Below are 27813 nucleotides of genomic sequence, written 5' to 3'. Positions count from 1 at the left end.
AGAAGTGCATGACTCCCCCAGAAAGGCCCTCAGCTGGACATCTGCAGCCTCCTTACCGTCCTGGGGCGATGGTGGGTCTTGTCTTTCCCTAAACCTGCTCCTGCTCCAGGCTCCTTGTGACAAGGGTAGCCCCACTGTCCACCGCCATGTCTTGGGCTCACCCCTCCTCACCCATCACTCCCCGGTACTGGGGAACCTGCCTCCCTCCCCAAGTTTCCAGCTAGCACTGTCCTTTGACCTCACTCCCTGTCCACCTGAGGCCACAGCTTCCCTGATGCCCCCTCCAGTCCAGTCTCTGCAACAGGTGCTGGCATCTGCCGCCCAGGCTGAAGGCTGAAGGCTGCCTTCAGGGCCACATCCATCTCTAGAGGTCCGGGTCTGGTCTCTAACTTTCCCTTCAGGCTCAGAAACTCCTGGCAGCCTGCCAACCACTCGCTTGGCTGCATCTGTCCTCCATGCCTCTGCTAACACTGTCCCCTTCCTGGAATGCTTTCCCGCTCCCCAAAAGTCCTCATCTGTTACACAGCTGGAGGGTTACCACCTCCGTAAAGCCCTCCTGGAAGCCCTCTCCCATTGGGAACCTCCGCTCCTCGGCTGGCCCTGTCTCCGAGTCCTCTTTGGAGCCACACGCAGCTGTCTACGCTCAGCCAGGACAGTGCTTCTCTTTCACTTACTTTCTCCCTCTTCCACGTTCGCCCACCGTTCTTTTTAACCTCGAGCCATCCTCAGCCACATGCTCCTCCACAGCTCCCCACCCTCCGGACGCGGCCATCACCCATGAGTCTCGGAGGATGGGGTCCTCTGGGGGTGAGGCGGAGAAAAATGAACGCAAGACCCGCCGGTTGGAGTGGTGGGACCCGGCTGCGAGCTGGGGAGCGGATTTACTCCAGAACCTCAGGAAAACACCTGTTCACACTGGCGGTGTTTTATGTCCCTGCCAGCATCCAGCAGGGGGCGGGCGACTCAGGGGACCGCGAGGGAGGGACCGAGGGTAGGAAAGAGGAAATGGATTTATAGGGCCCCACCCTCGCCAGAAAGCATTCCTTCACGTCCTCCTTCATGTCCTCATTCTTTTTGCGTTCTTCCGCGCCCGGCGCCGGGGTCGGGAAGGGTGCGGAGCCTCGACCTCCAGGGAGTCTAGCCTCCGCCCGGGCCCCGCCCTCCGCTCCGCCCCCACCCCGCTCCGCCCCACCCCGCCTGGCCCCGCCCCCTCCCCGCCCCCACCTCCGCCCCGCCCCACCCCTGCCAGGGCCACACCCTCCGCCCCGCCCCGCCTCGCCTCCGCCCGCGTCCGTCCGGCGTCTGCGCAGTGCGGCCACGTGATGCCCTCCGCCCCGCCTCGCGCGCGCCCCGCCCCGCCTCCACGAGTGCGGCCTCCGCGTGTGGCGGCGCCAGGTGAGCGGCAAGCGCGGGCTGACGGGGATCTCGGCGCGGGGCCGGGGCCGGGCTCGGGGCGGGCGCGCGGGTCGCGGGCGCGGAAGGACGCGGGCGGAGGCGCGGGCCGGGCGCGGACGGGGCCGGGGTGGGGGCGGCGGCCTGAGGCGAGCCCGCGGCCTGACGTGGCGGGGGCGGCGGGCGGGACCCCCGGGCGCGGCGGGGTCGGAGCTGAGGGGCCGCGGGGACGCCGGCGTCCGGGACTCGGGCGAGCCTGTCGCCCCCGCGGGTCTGCGCGCGTCCTTCGGGGCCGCGGTCCCGGCGCTACGCCGGCGGCCTTGCAACAGGCGGCCGGTCGGGAGCCGTTCCCCTGGTGCGACCTTGGACCCCGGCATGCCAGCCTCGGCCCCTCAGCCGGCCCAGGCTCGGCGCCCGCTTGCTGCACGGACGGACCTGGACGGACCCCGACGGCCCCGGCGGCCGCGCTGTCAGTGCGACGCCTCGGCCCGGAGCGCCGGCCGCTGGTCTGCCCACTCCCACTCCGGCCCCGAGCCCAGCGCCTTCCGCCCGGGCACGTCCCTGCCCCGCTCCGGCCTCCGCGCCGCGATGGTCCAGAACGCCTCCCATCCTCACCTGATGCGGGCCGTCCCCTGGGAAGTGGAACCCCCTTTCCCTTTGTTGCAGACCTTGCTTCGTGCTGCCAGGGACTGGGCTTCGTGGAGGGCAGACACTGTTTGGGGCCCTGCAGAGGACTGAGGGTGCCTACTCAGTAAATTGTGTTGAGTTGAACATTGTTCAGAGATGCTTCCGACTCTGTCATCCATGAATTCATGAAAATTCATTTTACGTCCTTCAGTTTGTATCTACTTGGGACATAAAGCCTCCTTCCTGCTCCCTCCAAAGCTCTGAACTGAACAGCACTGAACGCAGGGCCTTGCTTGCCATGACTAAAATTGGGGACATTATGGGGCCGAGGGTAGTTAATCTAGGGAAGGGCTTCATCATAGAGGAACCTGGGTAAAATGAATAGGAGGTCGAGGGTGCCAGAGAGTGAGCCCCCAAGAACATTTTTTATTTCAGAAAAACAGGCATGGGAAGGGAATCGCAAAAGATGTGCAACATTCCACTTAATATTTTATTTTTTGAAATTTTATAAATTACCAAAACGAAGTTACACTGTGAAATGGTGTTTTTCATCTAAGTCAGCAAAGATTTAAAAAAAAAAAAACGCTATTGGTGTGCTAGACAGTGGTTGCAATCCGGTTCTCATACTTTGCTTGTGGAGAATAAATTGGTACAACCTCTACGGAAGGCAATTTGGCAATATCTATTGAAATGTCAACTACACATTCAAATTAAGATGATCCAGCAGTTCTATATCTAGTAAATGTTCCTCATTTAACTGCTACATATATGGCAGATCTCAGTGACTTTCAGTGCAAAACTGTTGTCAACAGCAAACAATTGCAGGAAACCCAAATGTCTCTCTGAAAAGGATTGGTTAAATAAAATATGGTTATACATACAATGGACTGTGGGTGGGATATGAGGTTATCATGTGTAAAAGCTAATAAAAAGGGGGAAATTTTGTTCTACAGCTCTGCCTGCAAATGCATAGGTGCTACCTGGAAGGGTGACGGGAAAGTAGAATAGCTTCCTCTGGGAGAGGATCTGGTTAGGGGGCATAAGTGGGAGGGAAATTTAAGTTTCATAATACAGTATACCTTTCTGTTTTATAGTAGAATCTATTTTTCATTTTTTCTTTCAAGGGTCCAGTAGGGGATTGAAAAAGAAGCACATTTGGGGAGGGGATAGTGGAGAAACGTGAGGTGGGGAAGGAAGATGTGGCAAGTGGTTCGCTGGCTGGCAGTGCTGTGGCCTGGAGAGTGCACAGCTCGACCCCACAGCTCGGTGTAGGACTGGCTGCCCCCTGACCCGGAGCAGCCAGCTGTCCACAGTCACTTGTGGTTGGCTTGGAGTGCTTGGCCAAAATGTGTTTGCAGTAGCTGGTTTTACTCATGGGGTTTCTGAGGCTCCTGTTCAAATCAGTTTGCATTTTTTTGAACATATTGACTTAATTATTAGAAGTTAAGCTTGAATTTAAAAGACGATGCAGACAATCTTGAATGTACCAAATTTACTTGAAGTTACAGTGCTTGACTCTCAAAATCTCGGTAAAAGAAGGTAGGGCCTGGAACCCTCCCCTGTACCACCACCTAGGCCTGTTGTCTTTTTTATGCATCCATTCCTGTTGGGGGGGACGACCCAGTGTTCTTTCCCAATAGAAGAGAGGAAGAGCCCTTGAGAACCTGGTCTGTGCTGGTGCTTTGTGTTCGTCCTTTAGGAAATTTGAGAATGCCCTGAGGGGCTGGGTGCTTGTAGTCCCCTTTCCTCATCTGAGGGGCTTGACACTCAGGTTCACCACACTGAGTCCACCGTGGGGCTGGGTTTTCTGCCTGAGTCCGTCTGTCTTTAGAACCCTTTTGTTTCATGGCGATGCTGAAGCAGATAAAATGGAAAGGAGAATCTTGGCAATGAAGGGACACAGGTCAGGAGGAAGAAGGCCCCAAGTTTGGACAGCAGTGGGAGGGGAGAGGGAATTAGAGGTTTGAGACCACGGGGAAAGCACAGGTGAGCAGGAGGGTGGGACCCGAGCAGCTGGCCAGCCCTGCACAGCCGGCGCTGCCTCCCAGGCTCATTCCTCGCCCCTGTGTCTTGGCAGCTGACAGCCGCGGTGCTGAGGTTGGGAGCGGTGGTCAGGATGGCGGAGGAGCAGGAGTTCGCCCAGCTCTGCAAGTTGCCGGCACAGCCCTCCCACCCGCACTGTGTCAGCAACACCTACCGGAGCGCACAGCACTCTCAGGCGCTGCTCCGGGGGCTGCTGGCTCTGCGGAACAGCGGCATCCTCTTCGACGTGGTCCTGGTGGTGGAGGGGAGGCACATCGAGGCCCATCGCATCCTGCTGGCTGCGTCCTGCGATTACTTCAGGTGAGTCTGTGTAGTAAGGTAGCAGGGATGCTGGCTCCACCAGGTGGACGCCTTGGCACCCCAGGCTTCTGCTTCTGGCTGTGCAGGCAGAGGGGGCTTGGGGTCTGTTTTTCTATCAGCTGCCCCATCTCTGGGGCATGTGCTCCCCTTTTTTTTTTTCTTTTAAAGGCGGTATGCTTGGCTTTATTTATAATATTGTATTTACTAGAATGAGTTTTCTACTGTAAGTACAGTATCTTGGTGTGAAACAGATTTTCTTTCTACTTTACCCTGGCTTCCCATCATCTCATTTAAAAAAATTTCAAACCTATGGAAACGTTGAAAAGAATAGTATCACAAACAGCTGGACACCAGTTGTTACCATTTTGCCACATTTGCTTTCACTGCCTTTGTAACACACGCCTTTTTTAAAAGACGTTACGATGCTTTATGCCTTAGACTTTTCAGCCCCACCCAGTGTTCTTGTAAAACCGTCAGGAAGCCCATACGGGCCTGGGGACCTCTGTGGGGGCCGAGGCGGGTGGTCAGTACCGTATGCATGTCGTCCACACAGCTATGTGATGTGGAGTCACTCCGTTCGCACCCTCACCTGGCCATCCACCTCCTGCTCTCACCTCCTCATCCCTTAGGCCTCGGCCTCCCACCCTCCCTGTGGGTTCTGTGGCCCCTGAGTTTCTCATGACCTCCTACGTGACGCCAGCCCAGCCCTGAGCACGTTGGGCAGAGCTGGTGCCACCATCCCACTTGAAACCTGAGACCCTCTATTCTGTCTCCCATTCTGTTTGGTTCTTTTTTTTTTTTTTTTAATTTTTACTATTTATTTGGTTGCGCCGGGTCTTAGTTGTGGCAGGTGGGCTCCGTAGTTGCAGCTCACCAGCTCCTTAGTTGCAGCATGTGGGCTCCTTAGTTGCGGCATGCATGTGGGATCTAGTTCCCTGAACAGGGATCGAACCCGGGCCCCCTGCATTGGGAGTGCGGAGTCTTATCCACTGCGCCACCAGGGAACTCCCCTGTTTGGTTCTTTTGTCTTCAAGGCTCATCTTTTAACTTTAGGAACTAATGAGCAAAATATTTCTTTATGGTTAAGTGCTTCCTGTTCTCCAGAAGGAGTTTATGGAGAGGGTGACCCAGTGGTTAGTGGTGCCTTGGAGCAAACATGTCCAGGGAAAACAGTGTCCCTTCAGTTCATGGGGATTCAGCTTTTACAAGCTTTGAGAAGACAGGGCAGTGGGCAGGGCAGAGTTTTGTGGGAGGCCTCAGGGCCCAGAAGGTCAAGCACTGGAGTCCTCCTGGCTTAGGGCCTCCTGGAAACACCGTCGAAGCCCTTCAGGCGGAGCTCTTCTCCCCATGCAGGCCATCCTGTCACTGTCACAGTCACGGTCCTCTTCCTAAAGGACAGTTACTGGTGCCACCTCTCCCTTCTTGGTGGAAACCTCCTTTGTCTCCCCACATCCTCCAGGAGCGATTCCTGGCCCTTTGGCAGCCGCTTCCAGTGGGCCTGTCCTGGGAGGTGTTCCCCTCTCAGGCCCGGTCACTGTGCAGGATGACACCCCCTCCCACTGGGACCAGGGAGAACCCAGACTCATCTCTGGTATGTGCATTTGAAATGATGATTTCCAAGCTTTAGCGGGTTTATTTCCTTATTATTCATTTCAGTTATTGACTCAGGTTGAAATGATGAAGGGTTTTTCCCAGTGAGGCTGGTAAAGATATCTGATGTGGGCAGGGGTGGAAGGAAGGGCTTTGGAGGGCAGTGGGCCCTGTAGGGGACGCCCTGTGGGGTGTCTGCCAGGTGCTGAGTGGTGTCCAGCCAACACACGGAAAGCTGTAGTTCCTTATGGATCAGAGTGTGTGAAATGCTCAGTGAGACCTGGACACATGGAGCAGTAGACCCCCGCCTGCTGGGCCTTGTTCGTGGAAGGACAGTTGGTTCCGTGTTAGGAAACCTCTCTTCCAGTGCGAGGCCCTAATCAGCCTGAGGGGACCTGGCGTGCGGCCATCTACAGACAGGTCAGCAGGCATGTGGTCATATCCAGCATCCACTGCCACAGCTGAAACGCTGCTGGAATAGGAAATTGTGGAAAGCACCACTTTATCCCTGCCCTCCCACCTCACCCCCGTGGTAACCATTTATAAACGTTCCTTATCATCCACACTGTTTTTCCTTGCAAATCCTAGTTCATAATACTCAAACCTCAAAGCTCTGATACTCAGAGTTGTTTTGTTTTGTTCTGATGTGTTGCTAAAACTTGTCAAGTGTCCTCTGGAAGTCTCCCGGAGCTGGTTTTTCTGATTGATTGATTGATTGATGCATGCATGCATGCTGTACCGGATCTTAGTTGTGGCATGCGGGATCGTAGTTGCGGCACGTGGGATCTAGTTCCCTAACCAGGGCTCGAACCCGGCCTCCCTACATTGGGAGCATGAAGTCTCACCCACTGGACCACCAGGGAAGTCCCTCCCAGAGCTCTTTTGTTTGTGGATAGCTGTCCAATCTGTCCAGTCGTTGATCTTTGAGGGGGGAGGCAGAAGTTGGATTCTCCTACATTGCCAGCTTTTTGAAAATCTAAGTTTGGCAGAAATTCATTAAACCACGAAACCTGCCCTGAACTGATATGAGGGTACTTTTATATGTGTCCTACTTAGCATGGGTCTTTGTACATTTTGATTTGGAAATATTGAGGTGTTTGGATTTGATTCAGACCCTATGGGGGGCAGCATGACATCATATGTGGCACAGATAAGGGTTTCTCCAGGTGAAACGTTCTGAATTCTGAAACACGCCTGACCTCGAAGGTTTGGAAGAGGGGTTGGGGGCTGGTACAAGCTGGCACAGGAAATGTTCTCCCCACTTCAAATCCTAGGCAGCTCATTGGCACCTTGTGACATCTGGTTATGACATCCTGGCAGTAGAAGTGGCCCGGGTTCTCTTTGTGGTCTGTGCTATCTGTGCCTGCCTGCTGGGGACTTGGTGAACATCCTTTTTCAAAAAAAAAAAAAAAACCCTGTAGAATTTACCATCTTAACCATTTTTAAGTGTACAGATCAGTAGTGTTAATTTTTTTAAAATAAATTTATTTATTTATTTATTTGTTTTTGGCTGCACTGGGTCGTTGTTGCTGCTCGCGGGCTTTCTCTAGTTGCGGTGAGTGGGGGCTCCTCTTTGTGGCGGTGCGCGGGCTTCTCATTGCGGTGGCTTTTCTTGCTGCACAGCACGGGCTCTAGACGCGCAGGCTTCAGTAGTTGTGGCACGTGGGCTTTAGAGCGCAGGCTCAATAGTTGTGGCACATGGGCTTAGTTGCTCCGTGGCATGTGGGATCGTCCCGGACCAGGGCTCAAACCTGTGTCCCCTGCATTGGCAGGCGGATTCTTAACCACTGTGCCACCAGAGAATTCCCTGGATCACATTCTGTAATTCTGTTTTTCATTTTTTGAGGAACCCCATACTGTTCCACAGCAGCTGCACTAATTTACATGCCCACCACCGATGCACAGAGGTTCCAGTTTCTTTAAATTGACAAGACAGAGTCTAACAGAAAATGGGCAAAGCATCTGGACTGTTTGGAAAAGAATATAGAAACAGCTGTTAAACCTGTGAAGAGAGCCTCTGTCCCATTGTTTACAAGATTTCTCCCTCGCCTCCTGGCAGTTGGAGCGGCATCTTCCTCTGGTTCTGAGGGTGTGAGGGGCAGGCTCCCCGCGCACTGGTGGCGCTACCTGACAGGCCGTGGGCAGTGCCATCCAAGTGCGTGTGTATGAAACTCTTTGACCCAGCAGTTGCTCTCCTGACATTAATCCTGGCATTCACATGAGCAACAGCTCATGGGCGCAAAGCCATCCACTGGGTGAGATAACGGGAGATTAGAAGTAACCCAGGTGGACCCCGGCAGGAACGGTTAAATCAGTTGTGATCGCCTTTACAGAGAGGGGCAGTGCTGTGTGTACGGATGATCGGGGCCGTTTCCAAGGTGTCCTGTGAAGTCGAAACCAGGTGGGAATTAAGGCGCGGGCACTGCCTCTGGGGATAGTGCCACCCTGGGAGGGGGGCTGGTGACCAGAGCACCCTTTCGTGTAATTTAGGTCTTGAGAGAGAGAGAGAGAGAGAGAGAGAGAGGGAGAGAGAGAAGGAGGGAGAGGGAGAGAGTGTGTGCGTGTGTGTGTGTGTGATATAAAATGTAACAATAGCCACTCTGTCATCTCCGTGTTGCTGTCATATTTCAGCCCAGATTCCTCCCCTGACTGCCAGCCTCCTCCCTCCAAACACCTAACTGACACCCCTGCTGGGATGCCCTGGGGCGCCCACAGTGTTGGAGCCATGATGGGACTCCCACTGCCCTCTCTCACTCCGGTCCCACCAAGTCCCTTCCTGCCCAGCCTGGGTTCCTCCTGTGCTCTCCTGGGTTCCCTCCATCGCTTGTTCTCTCCTCTTGGCCCCAGGGTGGTCTCTACTCCAGCTCCCCAGCCGTGTGGCCTCCCCAGTCCTGCAGGAGCCTCCCTGCCTCTGCTCCAGCCTCTCCACTCTGGCCAAGGAGCCCAGGATCTGAAGTTCCTCGGCTCAGGCCTGTGTACGACTCGCCGGTAGCACCTCATTTGCCTTGGTTTTGGTCCAGATCCTGCCCTGCCCCGGGGGTAGCAGGACCTGGCCCAGGCTCACCTCCTGCCTCTTCCTCCTCGCCCTGCCTGCCTGCCTGCCTGCCTGCCTGCCTGCAAGCTCTTCCTGGCCCTGGGCCCTGGGTGCCTGCCACCTCCACTTCCTCATTGTGGGCCCTTCTGCCATCGCTCTCCACCCACTCTTCTCCCGTGCTGGGCACTCCTCGGTTAGATGCCCTGTTGTGGTCCTTGACAGTGATTCCACCACCGGAAGTGCCCTGTGTCTTCGTTTCTGTCCTCTGGCATTAACTCCATGCACGTAGGGATCCTGCCGCTTCACTTCACTATTGTCGCATTGGCTCTGTGCACGGTTCCTGGCGTTTAGTGGCTGCTGGGTATGGAGCTGCTGAGCGGAGGACTTTCACTATTTGTTTCCCATTCATTTATCCTTTTACCGCGTGCCCTGGGCTGCGGCTGTGGCCCAGGAATTGCACAGGTGGACGCAGCAGAAAGCGTGCTGGACGTGGTCCTGCCCGCAGAGGCTCACATGCGGCTCCTGGGGCACATTAGATGGAGATTTCCAGAACAGCTGCCAAGCTTGGTCAGGAGCTGTGGGCGCTTCCGGGTGCCCCTCCTCTGTGGCCTGGGCTGGCTTCCTAATGGGTGTAACCCTGCCATCTCCTTTCTTCCCTTTGCAGAGGCATGTTTGCTGGGGGGCTGAAGGAGATGGAGCAGGAAGAAGTCCTGATCCACGGCGTGTCCTACAACGCCATGTGCCAAATCCTGCATTTCATTTACACGTCCGAGCTGGAACTCAGCCTGAGCAACGTCCAGGAGACACTGGTTGCCGCCTGCCAGCTTCAGGTGAGGCTCATGGTCTGAGGCAGGCAGAGCCAGGCCCAGACGGGTCCCGGGTGCCTGCTGGGTAGTGGTGTGAGGGTGGGCGGTGAGCCCTTTGCTCTCGAGAGTGTCGGCAGGCTCCTCGTTTGGCTCAGAAGACAGCTTTTCCCTTGTGTCCTGAAACCGGAATGAAGTCTTATGCCGAGTTCCTTATCCTGACCTTTTATGAGGTCAGAGCACGTCTGGGGCAGTAGGAAAAGCTGCCTGTTTGGGGGTGTCTGGAGGCTCCCCGCCTGGCGGGGCCCTAGTAGCCCCGTGCCTTTACCCTCAGTGGCAGGTGGGCAGGTGGAGCTGAGCCAGGGTGGCCTTCACTCAGGAGAAGTTCCCTCTTTTACTCAGAGAGCTTCTCTGTCCCCATGTCCTGTCCCCTCATTGCTGCTCTGGGGACCACACTTACCTCCAGTAGCCAGCTGCCCCCAGAACCTCTCCCCGCCCCAGCACACCGCACACTGCCTTGCTCCCTGCACCGTGTATCCCATGGCCACTCTGCCAGCGCCCGGCTCTCCTCTGTGTCCACCTTCGTCCTCTGGGTCCATGTCTGGACGAGTCGTCCTTGTGAATGTGACCGTGTTCTCTGTTTCCCTGCCCTCACCTCTGTCCCGGCCTCCTTCTCTCCGTTTCTTCCTCCCAGCTGGGCTCTGCCTTCTGCATCCGTCGCGCACACCAACACCAAACCACCTCCCCAAACCCACCCCTCTCCCTCTGCCACCCACTGGCTCAGAGACCTGCTGCCTCCCCTCAGACCTCAAGGCAGAGCCATGGCTGGTGCTTGGGGCAGCCCGGCTTGGTTTTGTTTTATTTTTAACATACTGGGCTTCTATGCAATGTTGTTTGTTTGTTTGTTTTTTATAAATTTATTTATTTTTGGCTGCATTAGGTCTTCCTTGCTGCGCGTGGGCTTTCTCTAGTTGTGGCGAGCAGAGGCTACTCTTTGTTGCGGTCTGCAGGCTTCTCACTGCGGTGGCTTCCCTTGTTGCGGAGCACAGGCTCTAGGCACGCGAGCTTCAGTAGTTGTGGCACGTGGGCTCAATAGTTGTGGCTCCCGGGCTCTAGAGCGCAGGCTCAGTAGTTGTGGCGCATGGACTTAGTTGCTCCGCGGCATCCAGGGCTTGAAGCCATGTCCCCTGCATTGGCAGTCGGATTCTTAACCATAGTGCCACCAGGGAAGCCCCGCAATGTTGTTTTTAAAGCAAGTTTTACTTGGCGTAACAGTTCCAAGTCCACAGGCCCACCGGGTTATGTTTGTTCATGTAGCCAGTGGCTGTTGGTGGCCTGTCCCCCATGTGCTGTGCCCTTCATGGTATCCCCAGGGATGTGGATCTGAGTGTCGGTGAGACCGTACCCACTGGGTCACCCCGAGCAAATGAGTTCCCTTCTCTGGGCCTCTCGTGGGCCTCCTGCACGGGGCAGGCCAGGCGATTCCTTGGTGAGATTCCCTGCCAGAGGTCCCTGCTCTGAGACAAGGATGAGGGACCTTGACCTTGCCAGGGAGGGCAAGACAGTCCCTGGTTCTCAGGAGCTGCTCCTCAGGCCCACTCAGGGCTGTCAGCCCTCACCTTCCACCCAGAGCCTGGTGCTCAGCTCCTGGCCTGTGAGAGGTCAGAGGTAATATTTTAGGCAGAAGAGGCCAAGCAGAAGCACCTGCTCGGGAGGAAATGGATGGTCGAGTGAAGACCCTCAGGACCTAAGGAAGCAGCACGATGGAGACGTTCCTGGTGGGGGAGACACACGCCTGGCACTTTGCAGGTTTCCATTCAGCCTTCAGCATGTCACCTGGCAAGCACCAAATGTCTAGAACCAGAAAAAATAAAAAGACTTTAAACATTTATTAATAAGCTTCAAATTCCAGCAGAATTAGTCTACATGTAATGAATTTGTTGATGGTGCTGGATAAGAGAGGGATTCCCATTTTGAGAAATTCTAAAATCCAGTTTTCCTGCAGAACTTAGCAGCCCCTGAGCAGCCTTCCCGGGCCCTTGCCTTGCCTCCTGGGTTCTTTGGTTACCTAATCGCAGGGTGTCCTCGCCCCGCGGCATGGTGGCTGTCCTGCTGCTTCCACTTCTCTGGAGATCCCGTGCTTTTGATTCAAAAGGCAGCTGACGTGTGTCGGGGTCCGCCCTGTGTCAGGTGGTTCCTCGCCACGTCATCCCTGTTTTACAGACGAGGAGGCTGAGGCTCAGAGACCACCTCCAAGCCCAGACTTAAGCCCCGAAGTGCTGTGAGCCTCGGGTGTGTCCAGTGTGGCGGGGAGTGGGGCCGGCAGAGCCTGTGAGCCCCACCCGTGCCTCCGCGCTGGGTCCTGCACCCAGACGCTTTGCCTGGGCTTGAATGGGTGTGTTCTGTTCACAGATCCCTGAGATCATCCACTTTTGCTGTGACTTCCTCACGCCCTGGGTGGATGAGGACAACATCCTTGACGTCTACCGGCTGGCTGAGCTCTTTGACCTGAGCCGCCTGACCGAGCAGCTGGACGCCTACATCCTCAAGAACTTCGTGGCCTTCTCGCGGACTGACAAGTACCGCCAGCTGCCCCTGGAGAAGGTCTATGCCCTCCTGAGCAGCAACCGCCTGGAGGTGTCCTGCGAGACGGAGGTGTATGAGGGCGCCCTGCTCTACCACTACCCTCCGGAGCAGGTGCAGGCTGACCGGCTCCCGCTGCATGAGCTGCCCAAGCTCCTGGAGACCGTGCGCTTCCCCCTCATGGAAGCCGAGGTCCTGCAGCGGCTGCACGACAAGCTGGACCCCAGCCCCCTGAGGGACACGGTGGCTGAAGCCCTCATGTACCACCGGAACGAGAGCCTGCAGCCCAGCCTGCAGGGCCCACAGACCGAGCTGCGCTCGGACTTCCAGTGCGTCGTGGGCTTCGGGGGCATCCACTCCACGCCGTCCACTGTCCTCAGCGACCAGGCCAAGTACCTGAACCCGCTGCTGGGGGAGTGGAAGCACTTCACCGCCTCCCTGGCGCCCCGCATGTCCAACCAGGGCATCGCTGTGCTCAACAACTTCGTGTACCTGATTGGAGGGGACAACAATGTCCAGGGCTTCCGTGCCGAGTCCCGCTGCTGGAGGTAGGGGCCCTCGGCCGGGCGGCTGCCCAGAGGGTGGCTTCTGCCAGGCACGTGCCACTGGCCAACGCAGTTAGCCTCTTGAACAGGTCTGCGCCCGTTCTGTGGGCGCAGGTTGATGGGGAGAACATGGACGGTGGTGAGATGAGGAAGGGGGCCCGTGATGCCTCCTCCCGCTCTTGTCCCCCCTCCTCAGAAACCCCCTCATCCCTCAGCACACCCCACCGTCTTGTGGGTGAGGGGCTGGGAGAGGGTGTTGCAGCAGGAAGGAGGGGACCAGGCCTGGGAGCATGGCCACCTTGCCTCTCTCTGCTCTCACACCCCTGGTCCCAGCTTCCCCTCGCCTATCCGCTTAGCTCTGCTCTTGTAACCGCACAGGCTCCTGGTGGAGGGTGGCTTCCTGTCGCCCTGCTCCCCTGAGTGCACAGTCCTCAGCCTGGGGGGCAGGGAAGGCCCACAGGCAGTGCTGAACCTCAGATCAAATCCCCCCCACCCCCCAGGCCCTGTCATCAGCCGTGTGCTGGGTGTGAGGCCCCAGCGGAGGCCGTGGTTTCTGTCAGTCTGCGAGGCTGGGATCCCACAAATCCATTTCATTGGTCAGAGCAAGGGAAGTGGGGCAAATCCCCACGGCCTCCACTTCCATGAGGTTTCCAGGGCCCCCTCCCCTGTCCTTTGGTTTGATCTTAGGGTGCCTATGGGAAGTTTCTGCCCCCCACAAGCTGAAAGATGGCACTGCAGAGAGAGAGGGGTTGCCAGCTGTTTCTGGCAGCGGTGAGCTGAAGCCAACTGCGTTCCTGTTCCTGCTCTGTCTTGGGGGTGGGGTCAGGCCTCGCTGTGCCCCTTGGATGGGAGCCTGGGGACCCCAAGCCAGGAGGAGACCCCCGTCTGTCAGCCTCCTCTGCTCTCCCCACCCCAGGAAGTGATCACTTTTGTCAAACTGGTGAGACCCAGAGCTTGGCAGCTCTTTGTGGTCAAACGGGAGGGGGCCCAGTTCAGAAGGGAGGAAACCATGCCTTCATCGTCTTCCTGACCTGACGCGTCCTTGGGGGGCGGGGGGGTGGTGGCGGTCCCAGGTTCAGGCCTCCCTCCTGCCAGGCCTCGAAGGGCTGCCACTTCCAGCTGGAGGGCCAAGGCCAGATCTTCAAAGCAGACTCTCCAGAGTCTGTCCTGTCATGTGCTGCTGACGTCTGTCTCTCAAACCCGGTCTGTTTCCCTTTTGTGAACGTGTGCTGTGAGACCCACCAGAACTCTGGAAGGTGCTGGTGTCAGCCTCCGTGATTCACAACCACAGCCTCAGACTCCAGTCGGAGGTTGGGTCACTGTGGCAGGCGGGGTCAGGGACACCTGCCGGGCAGGCTGCGGTGCGGAGCAGCTGGTGAGCTCTGGGGAGACCCCGGGGTCTCATCTCTACAGAGTGAAAGTTTCATTCATCTCCTGCTGGACTCTTCACACTGCCAAGTGGATCTTAATTTGAGTTAAGAGTCTGGTTCTCTGCCCTTTCCTCTCAGTTCACCGCCCTTAGAATCTACAGGCTGTCAGAATATAAGAAAACAAGATTTTGCAGTAAATTAGCATTTGCGTTTTGAGGAGTTAGGGACTTAACAGGTTGTAGCATGTGAAAAGGTAGTTCTGTCGGAGCACGTTGCCTCCGAGCTATGACACTTCTTTTTTCTTTCCTTGATTGCATCTGTGTCGCCCACGTGGCTAGGGCACCTTCCCACAGCTGCAGCTCTGCACCCCTACCCGGTGGTGGCCAGTCCATGTTGCCAGATGCCCCGACCCTACATAGAGTGATAACTTGTTTTTGTCCTTAGGCATTTTCATGACTATTAATATTTTAGAGTATGTTTCAAAAAATGTTTCTAACTGTAATGGACTTCATCAGTAATCATGGGAAGGCTTAAGTCATGGAAACAGCGAGAGCAATCACTAAGTTTAATAAGGCCTCAGAACATTCTCATGCCAACCCTAGGTTTCGCCTCTGAGTTTGCAGTAGGATGGTCCAGAGTCAGCATTAAAGTGACTGAAGGATTTGAATCCTTATATGCAATAGTTTAGTTTATTTCTATTAGGAAAAAAATATTACTTGAGGACTTATTCTGACAAAGTGGAAAATTAAACCAATAAAGAGGAAAATGTGGGATATAGAACATGATGGAGAGATAAGAAATCAGCAAAACTGTGGTTATGTCTGAATTATTGATGTGTGGTGTCTGTATGTATGTGTTTGTGTATGTGTGTGTGTTTCCTTAACTGACACCGCAAATCCAGATGAACCCAGCCCAGGGAGCTGTGAGTGCAGGAGGCCAGAGGAAGCATCTGGAGAGACTCGTCTCCCTGGTGAAAATGGGGCAGAAGAGACGCATGTGAAATGTGAACAAGCCTTGTGCACAGGAAGGCTGTGGGAGGCGCCTTCCTGCCCTGGGTTGCCTGTCCCAGCTGGACCTCCACCTGGCAGGGCCCGTTCACTCATTCTCAGGCGCCCTCCCGGCCCTGCTCTCTCCTTCTGTCACTTCTCCTCCCCGGCACCTGTCCTTACGTGGAGACTTGGCTACTCTGCTCCCTTTGGCGTGTTTCCCAACCTACAGTGGAAAGGGGGGCCCTGGGTGCCAGCGCCAAGAGCCATGGCTGGTCCACGTTGGGGGCAATGATGTTTGTTGAGTGACTGATTCCACTGCTGGTGACCTCGCCCCTCCTTCCCTTCTCTGAGCGGACAGTGCGTGATCTGCCCTGAGCCGGGTGCGCCACCAGGTCTGGGAACACAGACATGGACCACGGTCCTTTAAGGAACCCTTGTCACATGACTTGACCCTCATGATCCCTCATGGTAGCTTTTCTAGGCAGGCAGCATAACCCCGTTGGGTGTGGAGCTGAGTGAACGTCAGGACAGTAAAACTGATGGCCAGATGTGCCCAGACCTGGGTCTGTGTGGCCCAGGTGCCTGTCCTCTCTCTCCCTTCGGCCTGTTTCCTGTATTCTCGGCTGGCAGGGAGGGGCTGCGGCAGGAAGAAGCGGCTGTCGAGTGCACTTAACTTGTTTTGGGGGTGAAAGCTGAAATGGGGGCATCTGGCACAGGCCAAAGAAAACTGTCTGCTTCGGAGCTGGTCTTACGGTGGAGAAATAAACACTTATCAGAGAGAGGCTGTAAGTGCAGGGGCCATCGAGTGAGGGGGCTCCAGAGGCCGGCGCTCAGCTGCCAGTGCCAGAGTTGGGGGTGGGGTTGGCGGGGAGCCAGGGAAAGGGTGGACGCGGTTGGGGAGGAGTGGGCTTGGGGCCTCGGGTTCACGGGCCCTGGCCCTCGAGGCTCTGTGGTCACCTGTGTCTGCTCAAACAGCACACTGGCCTCATGCCCAGCAGGGTGCCAGGCCTGGGGCCTGGAGAGATGGGGCAGGGGTCCAGCCTGGGGCAGGGGCTGGGTCTGGGCTTTGAAGGGCTTCAGCTGCTGGGCTCAGGCATGTGAGGATTCGGGTGTGAGCAGGGGCTTGGCTGGTGAGCGAGGGATGGGATGTAGGGAGCCCGGGGGTCCACGTGGGAACGGTGAGCAGCCGGCTGGAGGTGGCAACAGGTATTAGCAGTGTGAGAAGAGAACATGGGGTGGCCGTGGGCCGTCCTGGAGTGGCCGAGAAGACCAGGCTGAAAAGTGAAGCCCTCTGGAGGCAGGAGAGGGCAGAGCTGGGGGGAGGAGCAGCTCTATGCTGGGGGCATAGAGGAAGCTGTCGCACGGGGGTTAGACTCTTTTACGAAGGTTGATGGGGTGAGGTGAAGGCAGGGCTGTGACGGGGACAGCTGCGTCCCCTTGAAAGGGGCGTGGAGGTGGCCCTACATCAAGAGAGCGAGCTTTGGTGATAGTGCTGGGCTCAGCAGAGGTGGGCTTCTCTCCCCTCCCCTCCTCGCGAGCCTCTGTCCTGGAATCCCACTGGGGAGGGCGGGAACTGCACACAGGAGATGCGAAGGCAGTGGTGGGTGGGGGTCAGGCGGGCTGTGATGGGAGCCTGGCGACCAACCTGAGGGAGTGCTGGCTGGAGGCCTGGAGGCTGTTGTGCCCAGTCGTCCAGTCGAGAGGCCATAATTGGGGGCGTTCCTGATTGAGAGCGGGGCCATGGGGATTTTGATGTGAGACAGGTGAGATCGAGGTGGCTGTAGGAACAGCCATTGGGCAGCTTGGGGTGGACAGTGGAGGGTCTAGAAACCACCGTGAGGTCACAGGTGGAGGGCCTGGCGCCGTGGGCTGAAACCCAGAAGGCTCCGGGCCCCACCCTCCAGGTTGGGGGAGGGGCTGCTCAGTGACATGCTGTCCTCTGTCCCCACAAGGTACGACCCGAGGCACAACCGATGGTTCCAGATCCAGTCGCTGCAGCAGGAGCACGCCGACCTGTGCGTGTGCGTCGTGGGCAAGTACATCTACGCGGTGGCCGGTCGCGACTACCACAATGATCTGACCGCTGTGGAGCGCTACGACCCTGCCACCAACTCCTGGGCCTATGTGGCCCCGCTCAAGAGGGAGGTAAGGAAACCCCTCCCAGGAGGCCCTTCTTCGGCCGCGTTGCTTCCTGGGCTGTGCGGAGGGAATGGGAGGCACGGCTAGGGAAACCAGCCGATGATCAGAGCCCTCTTCCCTCCTTGGACTGTGCCCTAAGATTGGGGTGGGGGACTCCTGAGATTGAGCCAGCCGCCTCGGGAGAGACCCCCTTCCCCAGAATTCCACCCCCGTCTGGGTCTTGCCACCTTGGCCCCGGGCAGCTGCTTTAACCCTGCAGTCAAATGTGGACAGAAGCCTTCCCCTTCTCTTCCTCAGCACAGCTGAGATGAGCTGGAACAAGTCCAGAGATGTTGTCAAACCTGAGGGATGCGAGAGGCAGGGCCCAGCGGCCTCAGACCTCCCCCACAGCACCCCCCCCAACCAAGGACAGGGCCTTCAAGAAGCCAGAAACACTTTAGAAGTTATATTTTACATGTTTGTTTTTTTTTTTTAAATCATGTGTTTCCTACACAATACTTTGGTTTGTTCTAGCTTGAAGATGTGAAAAATACGTCCATTGTGCAAAAGTGATGCTTTAAGGGGTGTACCTCTCTCACCTTATGGGCTTGCGGTGCTGCGACCCTGGCCCCCAAACCAGACATGAGACCCCAGGGCAAGAGGGGGCCTTGCTGGTCCCTGGTGCACCCCGGGTCCCAGTGCCCGTGAGCACCGCTGGGCACCCTGACTCCCCCAGCGGAGAGGATGGCTCTCCTCCATGCTCTGCTGCACTGGCCTCGAGGCCTTGGCAGGAGCTACTGCCTCCCTGACCCTCTTCCCTCCCCTCCCCTCCCCTCCCCTCCTTACCTTTCACCCTTTCCCGAACCCCAGGTCCTTAGACTCCAATTTCGGGAGCCCAGGGGTCTCCCTGACGGGCCCAGCTCCTCTCCACAGTCCGCGAGGCTCCAAGGAAGGCCAGGGGCTCCCACCGCAGTTCCTCCCAGGCAGGGGAAGCCACCTGCCCCCTGCTCCTTGGCCTCTTTGGGGAGGAAGCCCCTCTGGAGGGCACTCCCTGCCTGTTTTGAAGAAGAGGGCAGGTTTTTCTTGGGAAAGACCAGGGGTCCTTGAGACCTAGTGGGCGGGGGTGGACCCTGAGCTCTGTCCTGGAGGGGAGTGGGGGAGGGGCTCCATGGGCTCTTTGTCTGGACGGCGGGGAGGCTGCACTTCTCAGCGTAGCCACAGAGGGGCAGCCTCAGCTTTCAGTCAGCTTCTCCCTGGTGTCCAGGTTCCTAACTTCCTTCATCCATTCGTTCCTTCAGCAGCTATTTATTAAGCACCTTCTGGATACCAAGTCCTGGGGATCCAGTGGTGATAAAAAGTGACCAAGGTCCTCCCATGGTGTTTGCAACTTAGTGGGAGAGACCACTCTCAACCACTGTACAGATGAGTAAAGGACCTTGAGGGCCGAGCAGAGCGATGCTTAAGGAGGGGCTCTGGCAGGATGGACCTCGTTGGACTGTTTGGGGAGGGTCCGTCTGAGGAGTTGTCAGTGAGACCAGGTCCACGGAAGACAGGCAGCCATTGGGAGAGGCAGGAAGGACCTTCCAGGCTGGGAGGAAGAGGGGAAGCATGGGGAGTGCATGTGAAGAGAGGGTGTTAGGGGAGCAGGGCCAGGGCACTTGGGTGGTCTGGACAGAGGCGAGGGTGGTGTGGGCTGTGGTGGAGGCTGTGGGGGACGAGGGAGACAGGCAGATTCGACGTGTCACTTGGAGGTAAACTGACCAGACTTGCTGATGGGTTAGGAATGAGAGGCCATGGAGACTCCCAGGCCACCCATGTGAGCAGCTGGGTGGTGGCTAGGCCGCTCGCCTGGAGCACAGGTGGGCTCGGGAGTGAACAGGAGAGGAGGGGCTTCATGTGGAAAGTGACAAACATGAGATGCTGGGGACATGCGGTTGGAAGCCTGGCTCAGGGAGGTCGGCCTAGAGATGGAGATGGGCAGTGCTGGCCATGGGCGGGGTGATCGGCTCAGGAGCAGGGGCGGTGCCAGGCCAGAGGAGGAGCAGAGAGGCAGGGGGCCCACGGGTCTGGAGATGTGGGTGTGCAGCCACTGCAGAGGCCTTCAGGGTGTCTGCAGGGCCTTTGGCAGGGCAGGGTGGGGCGGGGCGGGGGCGGGGGCGGGGGCAGGGGCGGGCCCACCCTACCCTCCATCCCTCCCTCCCTCCCTCCCTCCCACCTGTCTCTCAGGGTCCCACCCACGTGGCATCCTTAGGAACTGGTCACTGATGTGCCCCCAGTGGACTGAGAGCTCCCTGCCCCAGCAGCGGGCAGAGTCTTCCAGTCAGAGGTTCTCTTCTGCACGGCCCAGACCTGAGCATGGCCGTCCCATGCTTTTGGAGGAGAGGAAGGAGGTCTCGGCAGAAGCCCTTCTCTGCTCACTTAAAAACCTTCCCAGAGAACTTGCACCTTCAGAAAGGTAGAGTAGATGTGTCCTTCCTGGTTCCTTCTGCTCAGTACAACACAGAACTCTGTATGTTATGTGTAAAACAAACTCAGAAGACTCAAAAAGGTTGAAAGAAGATGGCAGACCAGCTAGGGATCTGGGGACCTGAGGATACCTTGATCTGAATGAAAATGAAAAGACAACATGTCAGGATTTCCCTGGTGGTCTAGTGGTTAAAAAATCCACCTTCCAATGCAGGGGACTTGGGTTTGATCCCTGGTTGGGGAACTAAGATCCCACATGCCGCGGGGCAACTAATCCCATGCACCACAACTAGAGAGAAGCCTGGGTGCCACAACGAAAGATCCCACGTGCCACAATGAAGATCTTGCATGCCACAACTGAGACCCAATGCAGGGCTTCCCTGGTGGCGCAGTGGTTAAGAATCTGCCTGCCAATGCAGGGACATGGGTTCGAGCCCTAGTCCGGGAAGATCTCACATGCCGCGGAGCAACTAAGCCCATGCGCCACAACTACTGAGCCCGCGTGCCACAACTACTGAAGCCCATGCTCCGCAACAAGAGAAGCCACCACAGTGAGAAGCCCACACACCACAACAAAGAGTAGTCCCCGCTCACCGCAACTAGAAAAAGCCCGTGCTCAGCAACAAAGACCCAACGCAGACAAAAAAAAACAAAGACCCAATGCAGCCAAATAAGTAAATTAAAAAAAAAAAAAAAAAAAGACGTCAAATTTTGTGGCACCCCAGCTAAAGCTGTGCTGAGAGGGAAATTTGTAGCACTAAAAGCATACATTAGGGAAGGAAAAAAAAATCAAATCAGTAATCTAAGCTCCTCCCTCAAGAATCTAGAAAAAGAAAAATAAGAGCAGAATGAAACCCAAAGCAAGCAGAAGAAAAGAAATAATAAATACCAGAGCAGAAATCAATGAAGTTAAAAGCAGAAAAACAGAGAAAGTCAGTGAAACAACTGGGTCTTCCACAAGATCAATAAAATTGACAAACTTCCAGGAAGCCCGACAAAGAAGAAAGAGAAGACAATTTAAAATATCAAGAATGAAATGGGAGCATTACTGCAAATCCTGCCGACGTCAAAAGGATAATAAGGGGACACTGTGAACAACTCTACGTGTGTAAATTTGACAACTTAGATGAAATGGACCAGTTCCTCAAAAAACACAACCTACTACGACTCACACAAGACTAAGTAGAATTTGAATAGGACTATACTTGTTAAGGAAATGATTTGCAGGCCTAGATAGTTTACAGTTAAAGAAAAGTTAATACCAATTCTGCATGATTTTTTTCCCAGAAAATAGAAGAGGGGGAATACTTCCCAGTTCATCTTCTGAAGTTAAAATTACCCTGATACCAAAACCAGATACAGTCCCCCCGCAAAAGAACAAGTCTGTCATAGATGCACATATGTATGAATATTCTTAACTAAATATTAGCAAATAGAAGCTCCTCTCCCCGCAAAAGAAATTCATGACCAAAGGCTGGTTCCATATTTGAAATTCAATCAGTGTAATTCACCATATTAAAAACCACATGATCATATCAGAGCAGAAATAGGATCTTATAATATTTTGCATCCATTCATGATCAAACTCTCACAAAGTAACAATAGAAAAAAATAACAGAGAAGAATTACCTCGACATGATGAAGAGCATGTACAAAACTCCCACCACTATGTTATACTTACTGGTGAGGACTGAATGGAATGCTTTCTCCTAAGGTAAGGAACAGGGCAGAGATGTCTGATCTCACCAGTCTTATCAGTCCTGGAGGGTGTAGCCAGTGAAATAAGGCAAGAAAAGAAAATAAAGGCACGCAGGTTGAAAGGAAGAAATAAAACTGACTCTAAAGATGACAAAATTGTCAAAAAATCTAAAGGTACACCCCCAAATTCTTGCATTAATAAGTGAGTTTAGCAAGATTGCAGGATATGATATAAACATATAAAAACCAACTGTATTTTTGTATACTAGTAATGACCATGTTGACACTGAAATTAAAAATACAACACCATTTACAATTGCTCAGAAATGAAATGCTTAGGTATAAATCCAACAAAACATTTTTAGGATTTATATGCTGAAAAGTATAGGTGCTGATGAAAGAAATGAAGATGTAAGTAAATGGAGAAACATATCATGTTTATGGATTCCAAGACTCAAAGATGTCGGTTCTTCCCAAATTGATACATGGTATACAGCACAGTTCCTATGAAAATCCCAGCAAGAGTTTTTGTAGATGTAGATGAGATTCTGAAATTTATATGGAAAGGCAAAGGATCTAGAATACTTCAAGTAACTTTCAAGAAGAATAAAGTGGGAAGACTCCACCTACCTGGTTTTAAGACTTACTACGTATATACTCGATACAGTAATTATGACTGTGGTGTTGGCAGAGGGATAGACCCAGAGATCAGTGGCACAGAATGAGAACTCAGAAATAGGCCCACAGAAACATGCCCAGCTGAGTTTTGACAAAAATGCTAAAGCAGGTGAATGGAGGAAGGATTACCTTTCCACAAGTGGTACTGGAGCAACATCTATAGGCAAGAAAATGGACATCGACCCAAGTCTCACACCTTACACAAAAATTGACTCAGAATGGTGCACGGACTTAACATAAAATACAAAACTCCACAGCATTTAGAGAAAGTAGAAGAAAGTATTCGGGGTCTGGGGCTAGGCAGTGAGTACTTAGACTTGACCCCCAGAGCATGACCCATAAAGAGAAAAAATGATAAATTGGACTTCATCAAAATTGCAGACCTTTGCTCTGCAAAAGTCCCTGTTAGGAGGATGAGAGGAAGCTGCAGCGTGAGAGAAAATGTTTGTAAACCAATACCTGGCAGAGGACTAGGATCTAAAATGTGTAGGGAATCCTCAAAACTCGTTGGGAAACACACAGGGATCCGCTGGAAAGAAGGCAGAAGACGGGAGGAGACGCTTCAATGGGGAGGATGTAGACGTGCAGTTAGGGGATGCAGACTGGACGCCACAGCGGGGAGACCGCCTGTTGAGTGGCTGAAACGGCAAATGTGACAGTACTAGGTGCAGTTAACTTCCAACTGCCGTGTGACCCAGTGGTCGCCATCCTGGACATTTACCCCAGAGAAACAAAAACTTCTCTGAACACAGATACTTACAGCAGATTTATTGGTAACAGCCAGAAACTGGAGACCAGTCAGATGTCCTTCCACGGGCGAGAGGCTCACCAAACAGTCAGGTACATGGTGCAGAGCATTACTTGGAGTCGGAGAGTAACTCTGGGTCTGCACATCGACGTGGGCGGCCTGTCACGGAGGTGACATATCACATGATCCCATTCAAGCCACACTCTGGAAACGACAACGTGGGGAACAGGTGGTGGTTGCCAGGGACTGGGGGGTGGGGAGTGGATGTGACTGTAAAGAGGGAGACAGAAATGTCCTGTGTCTTGATGGAGCTGACGTCAGCACCCAGGCTGTGATGTTGTGCTGAGGCCCACAAGCTCTTCCCCCGGGGAGTCAGGGTGAAGGATGCGGGGTGGTTGTATTTCTTACAATTACATGTGGATCTACACTTACCTCAAGATGAAAACTTTAGTTAAAAAAAACCACCTCCCCAGATGCCCACCGTTGGTGGGAGAAGACCTAGCCCCGTGGTGTGTTTCCTGCCCACTGCTCTGTCTCCTGCCCTTTGCCCCATCCACCTCTCCAGCCCCTTGCTGTGCTACCCACAGCCTGGGTGTCAGTGACCGGCCCTGTAACACAGGCCCTGGGGCTTCCCGGCCCTGCAGGACATCTCTGCTGGCAGAGCACACGGGCACAGCAGGAGGCCCTTGTGGGCTGTGAGAGGGGGGCCAGGAGGCAGTGGGGCCGGCTGGGCAGAGAGGGTGTGCCTCCTGGGTGCAGCGGAAAGCAGGGGTGAGGTTGAGGACCAAAATCCAAAGTAGGGGGTGAGTTTTCTCCCATAACTAAAGACTGCTGTTTGTTTGATTTTGCATCTCACTTTTGTGCTCACCAGGTCACATCATTTGTTATTTGCAAACAAGCAGATTTTTTTTTTTAATTTATTTTTATTTATTTATTTTTGGCTGCGTTGGGTCTTCGTTCCTGTGTGCAGCCTTTCTCTAGTTGAGGCAAGCTGGGGCTAGTCTTCGTTGCAGTGCGTGGGCTTCTCATTGCGGTGGCTCCTCTTGTTGCGGAGTGCAGGCTCTAGGCACGCAGGCTTCAGTTGTTGTGGCGTGTGGGCTCAGTAGTTGTGGCTCGCGGGCTCTAGAGCACAGGCTCAGTAGTTCTGGTGCACAGGCTTAGTTGCTCTGCGGCATGTGGGATCTTCCCAGACCAGGGCTCGAACCCGTGTCCCCTGCATTGGCAGGTGGATTCTTAACCACTGCACCCCCAGGGAAGCCCCAAACAAGCAGATGTTGAAAGGGGAGTCAGGGGTGGGGGAAAGGTGGAGGCGACCAAGGGCCTCACTGAAGACAAGGCTTTGATTTCCTTTGGGTCCCCATGCAGCTGTCACCTTTAGGGGCAGGGGAAGGACAGAGATTCTGTTCTTCCTCTTGTAGAAGCCCAGCGTCACCTCTGGGCCCTGAATCATCTTCCACTGGGAAGAGATCAGGTGGGGGACAAGGACGGTGTGCCCAGCGAAGATCCAGTCAGACCGTGAGGAGGAAGTCGGCAGGGCTGCACATGCGCGCACACACGTGCACGCACACACACACCCCCGGTTCTCCCGGCCCACAGGTGTATGCCCACGCGGGTGCCACACTGGATGGGAAGATGTACATCACGTGCGGCCGCCGAGGGGAGGATTACCTGAAGGAGACCCACTGCTACGACCCGGGCAGCGACACCTGGCACACGCTGGCTGACGGGATGGTGCGGCGGGCCTGGCACGGCATGGCCACCCTCCTAGACAAGCTGTACGTGGTCGGGGGCAGCAACAACGATGCGGGCTACAGGAGGGACGTGCACCAGGTGAGCGGCGGGGTGCCCGCCTTCCACTTGTCACCGATAAAAATTGCCGTGTGGGGGGGTTTTCCCTTGTAACAGACTATTTTTTAGAGCAGTTTTAGGCTCACAGCCAAGTTGAGCAGGAAGATTTCCCGTGTGCCCCCGGCCCCCACACACCAGGGCCTCCCCAGGCTCAGCATCCACCAGAGGGTGTCATTGTTATAACCGATGACCCTACACTGGCCCGGGGTCACTCCTGGTGATGCACATTCTGTGGGTTTAGACAGATGGCATGTATCCACCGTTAGAGTATCACACGGAAGAGTTTCACTTGTCTTTATTATTATTAAAAACTTTAATTACATAAAGTTAATGTAACCACATTGCAGAGCTTTGAAAAAATGGAGAAGGGTGAAGAAAAACTCCCATAACCTGGCCCTGTGCCACTAGCTTCAGCCCTCCTACCTGTGCGTGGTTTCCACTTAATTGTACTCAAAGAGCATCATCCCATTTGGCTTCTGGCTCAAGTTTGTTGTGGGTGTGTCTTCTAGTTTGATGACCACCCCACCCCCACCCCACCCAGTGGCTGTGCAGAATTCCATCAAACTGGTGACGTATGGGTTGGTCAAGTTGTGGCTATTCCAGGTAACATTTCAAGTAATATTTGCTTTATAGAGCTTTTGGGTATTTTGGGGTATTTCCTGAGGTGAGAGCAGTGGTTCTCTAAGTGTGGTCCCCGGGCCAGCAGCACCCACATCACATGAGAACTCATAAGAAATGCAGATTCTCTGGCCCCTCCCAGACCCACCGAGTTGGAAGTTCCTGGGTGGGATCCTCCAGTGTTGAGAACCATTAGGCTCTAGCGTTTTCGTTTTCTATTGCAGCCGGGACAAATCACCACAAATTTAGCCACTTAAATCAACACAAGTGTGTTTACACGTCTGTGGCTCTCACCAGACAACAATCCAGGGGTCCTTCCTTTGTGGGGCCTGGGGAGGATCCACATCCTGCTCACCTAGAGTGTCGGTGGAGTTCAGTTCCCTGTGGTTGTAGGACTCAGGTCCCGATTCCTTGGCTGCTGTGGGCTGAAGCCCTTCTTGGCTTCTAAAAGACTTCACGTCCCCCGGGTCAGGCCCTTTCCTCTTCTAAGCCAGCAGTGGCAGCTTCCCCTCCCTTTTCAGCCCCCATCAGACCTTCCCTTCTGTTTCCAAGGGCTTGTGTGACTAGGTGGGTCCCCCTGAAAATCCAGGATAACCTCCCATCTCCATGTCCCCACCCTAATGAGTCTGTAGGGTCCTTCTTGCCATGTAAAGTAATACAAGTCCCAGAGATCTGGGCACAGGCTCCTTTGAAGGCCACTCCTCCTCCCGCGGCTGGAGAACTGGAAGGGATCATCACTGAGTCAGAGGGTAGCGTCCGAGTGGCTCTTGATAATTTTGCACATTGCTGTGCTGGCTGGTCAGACAGGCGCACAGCAGGGCAGCTTCACCATGCCTCCACCAGCCCCGGGCTTGTGCCTTTTCTTCCCCAGTGGCTGCTGGTTAACAGCTGACAATTTGTCTCTGACGTTTTATTTTGCATTTCTTGGATTACTGGTAGGCTGAACATTTTCCCATGTATTTGTTTACTGTTTGGAGTAATTTTGAAGAGAAGAGTTTTTTTTTTTTTTTTTTTTTTTTTTGGCTGCACTGCATGGCTTGGAGGATCTTAGTTCCCCGACCAGGGATCAAACCCAGGCCCCAGCAGTGAAAGCACCGAGTCCTAGCCACTGGACTGCCAGGGATCCCCCAAGAGAATGTTGATGGTCATCATGAGTTAGCAAGCACCTGTTTCCTTATTTTATCTGCACCTCCCCCATTGCTGGGGGCGCATGGGGTCTGAGTCTTCAGCTTCAGTGGTGGAGGGGAGTGAGCTGGCACCCCCAGGCCAACTGGGAGACACCCACACGCCTGGGGCCACAGGCGGGCTGAGGGGCCAGGATAGGGGACAGAGCGTCAGCCTGGCCCGAGCCCTTCCTCCGGGGGGTGCGTCTGCCCACATCCCCGCTGCATCCCTCAGCCTCGTGTGAGCCTGGGGCCTTGCCTTGCAGGTGGCCTGCTATAGCTGCAAGTCTGGGCAGTGGTCATCCGTCTGCCCGCTCCCAGCGGGGCACGGTGAGCCCGGCATCGCCGTGCTAGACAACAGGATCTACGTGCTGGGTGGCCGCTCGCACAACCGGGGCAGCCGCACTGGCTATGTGCACATCTATGACGTGGAGAAGGACTGCTGGGAGGAGGGCCCGCAGCTGGACAACTCCATCTCGGGCCTGGCGGCCTGCGTGCTCACCCTGCCGCGGTCCCTGCTCCTTGAGCCGCCCCGCGGGACGCCTGACCGCAGCCAGGCCGACCAGGACTTCGCCTCTGAGGTGATGAGTGTGTCTGACTGGGAGGAGTTCGACAACTCCAGTGAGGACTAGGGTCCCAGGCCAGGTGGGGGGTGCGGGGGAGTGGTAGCTCCCAGCTCCCCCCACAGCACTTTGCCCTGGAGCACTTGACCCCAGGCTGGCAGCGGCCTTCCCTCCCGCCACCTCCCATCGGCAGGTATTTTTGGGGCCCTGCAGACCTGTGGCTGTGGATCACCCCACAGTGGGAAACCTTCGGGAAGGGCTCGGTCCCCTGAAGTTCACCGGGCTCTCTCCTCAGCGGGGATGGGCTGTGCCGCCACCAGCTGTCCTGGCCTCCCTGCTCCCTGGTTCTGGTCCCTACTGAGCCTAGAGGGTGCCATTCTCCCAAGGGACCTGGGAACTGGCCCCTGGTGAGGGAGCCAGGGCACATCTTGTCCCTCTCGTCGGCAGGGAGGGGGCGGGCTGAGCCCATTGTCTGCCCAGCAGCTCCCGGGGCCAGAGCGGGAGAGAGATCCATCAGGTTGCCTGAGGCTGATTCTGTAAAATGATGCCCTGTAGCTGGGCTTTTTGGACCCCATGTTGTTGATAAATGAAATAAATCATCTTACATGAGGTGTGTATTGCTTTCCTTTGGCCACGG

At 55.1% G+C, this 27813-nt stretch overlaps 1 protein-coding gene across 3 annotated transcripts; it reads left to right on the top strand.

Annotated features, from left to right (window-relative positions):
* Positions 1–1269: 1269 nt before the first annotated feature.
* Positions 1270–27785, top strand: KLHL22 (kelch like family member 22). 3 transcript variants are annotated; one of them, XM_057526340.1, is made up of 8 exons: positions 1270–1395; positions 4097–4362; positions 9651–9816; positions 12202–12920; positions 17229–17421; positions 24581–24814; positions 25342–25435; positions 26880–27028. In XM_057526340.1, the coding sequence occupies exons 2-8, from the start codon at positions 4136–4138 to the stop codon at positions 26891–26893; spliced, it is 1647 nt and encodes a 548-aa protein (XP_057382323.1). In that variant the 5' UTR covers positions 1270–1395; positions 4097–4135; the 3' UTR covers positions 26894–27028. The 3 variants fall into 3 exon arrangements, with proteins under 3 accessions (XP_057382323.1, XP_057382322.1, XP_007196327.2); XM_057526339.1 differs by lacking the exon at positions 25342–25435 and having other exon boundaries at positions 26880–27785; XM_007196265.2 differs by lacking the exons at positions 1270–1395; positions 4097–4362; positions 25342–25435 and adding an exon at positions 8291–8353 and having other exon boundaries at positions 26880–27785.
* Positions 27786–27813: the final 28 nt, after the last annotated feature.

Source organism: Balaenoptera acutorostrata, chromosome 13 (assembly GCF_949987535.1).
Source record: "Balaenoptera acutorostrata chromosome 13, mBalAcu1.1, whole genome shotgun sequence".
In the NCBI taxonomy this organism is placed as follows: Eukaryota; Metazoa; Chordata; class Mammalia; order Artiodactyla; family Balaenopteridae; genus Balaenoptera; species Balaenoptera acutorostrata.
The sequence above is the reverse complement of the archived record's forward strand: the minus strand, read 5'-3'. Positions and strand labels throughout refer to the sequence as shown.

What these genes read in the sequence shown, in the direction of transcription:
- KLHL22 (XM_057526339.1), top strand. Translation starts at nt 4,136, where the DNA reads ATGGCGGAGGAGCAGGAGTTCGCCCAGCTCTGCAAGTTGCCGGCACAG. An exon ending in GCGTCCTGCGATTACTTCAG is followed by an intron (nt 4,363 to 9,650) that starts GTGAGTCTGTGT and finishes TTCCCTTTGCAG; the next exon opens with AGGCATGTTTGCTGGGGGGC. An exon ending in GCCGAGTCCCGCTGCTGGAG is followed by an intron (nt 12,921 to 17,228) that starts GTAGGGGCCCTC and finishes TGTCCCCACAAG; the next exon opens with GTACGACCCGAGGCACAACC.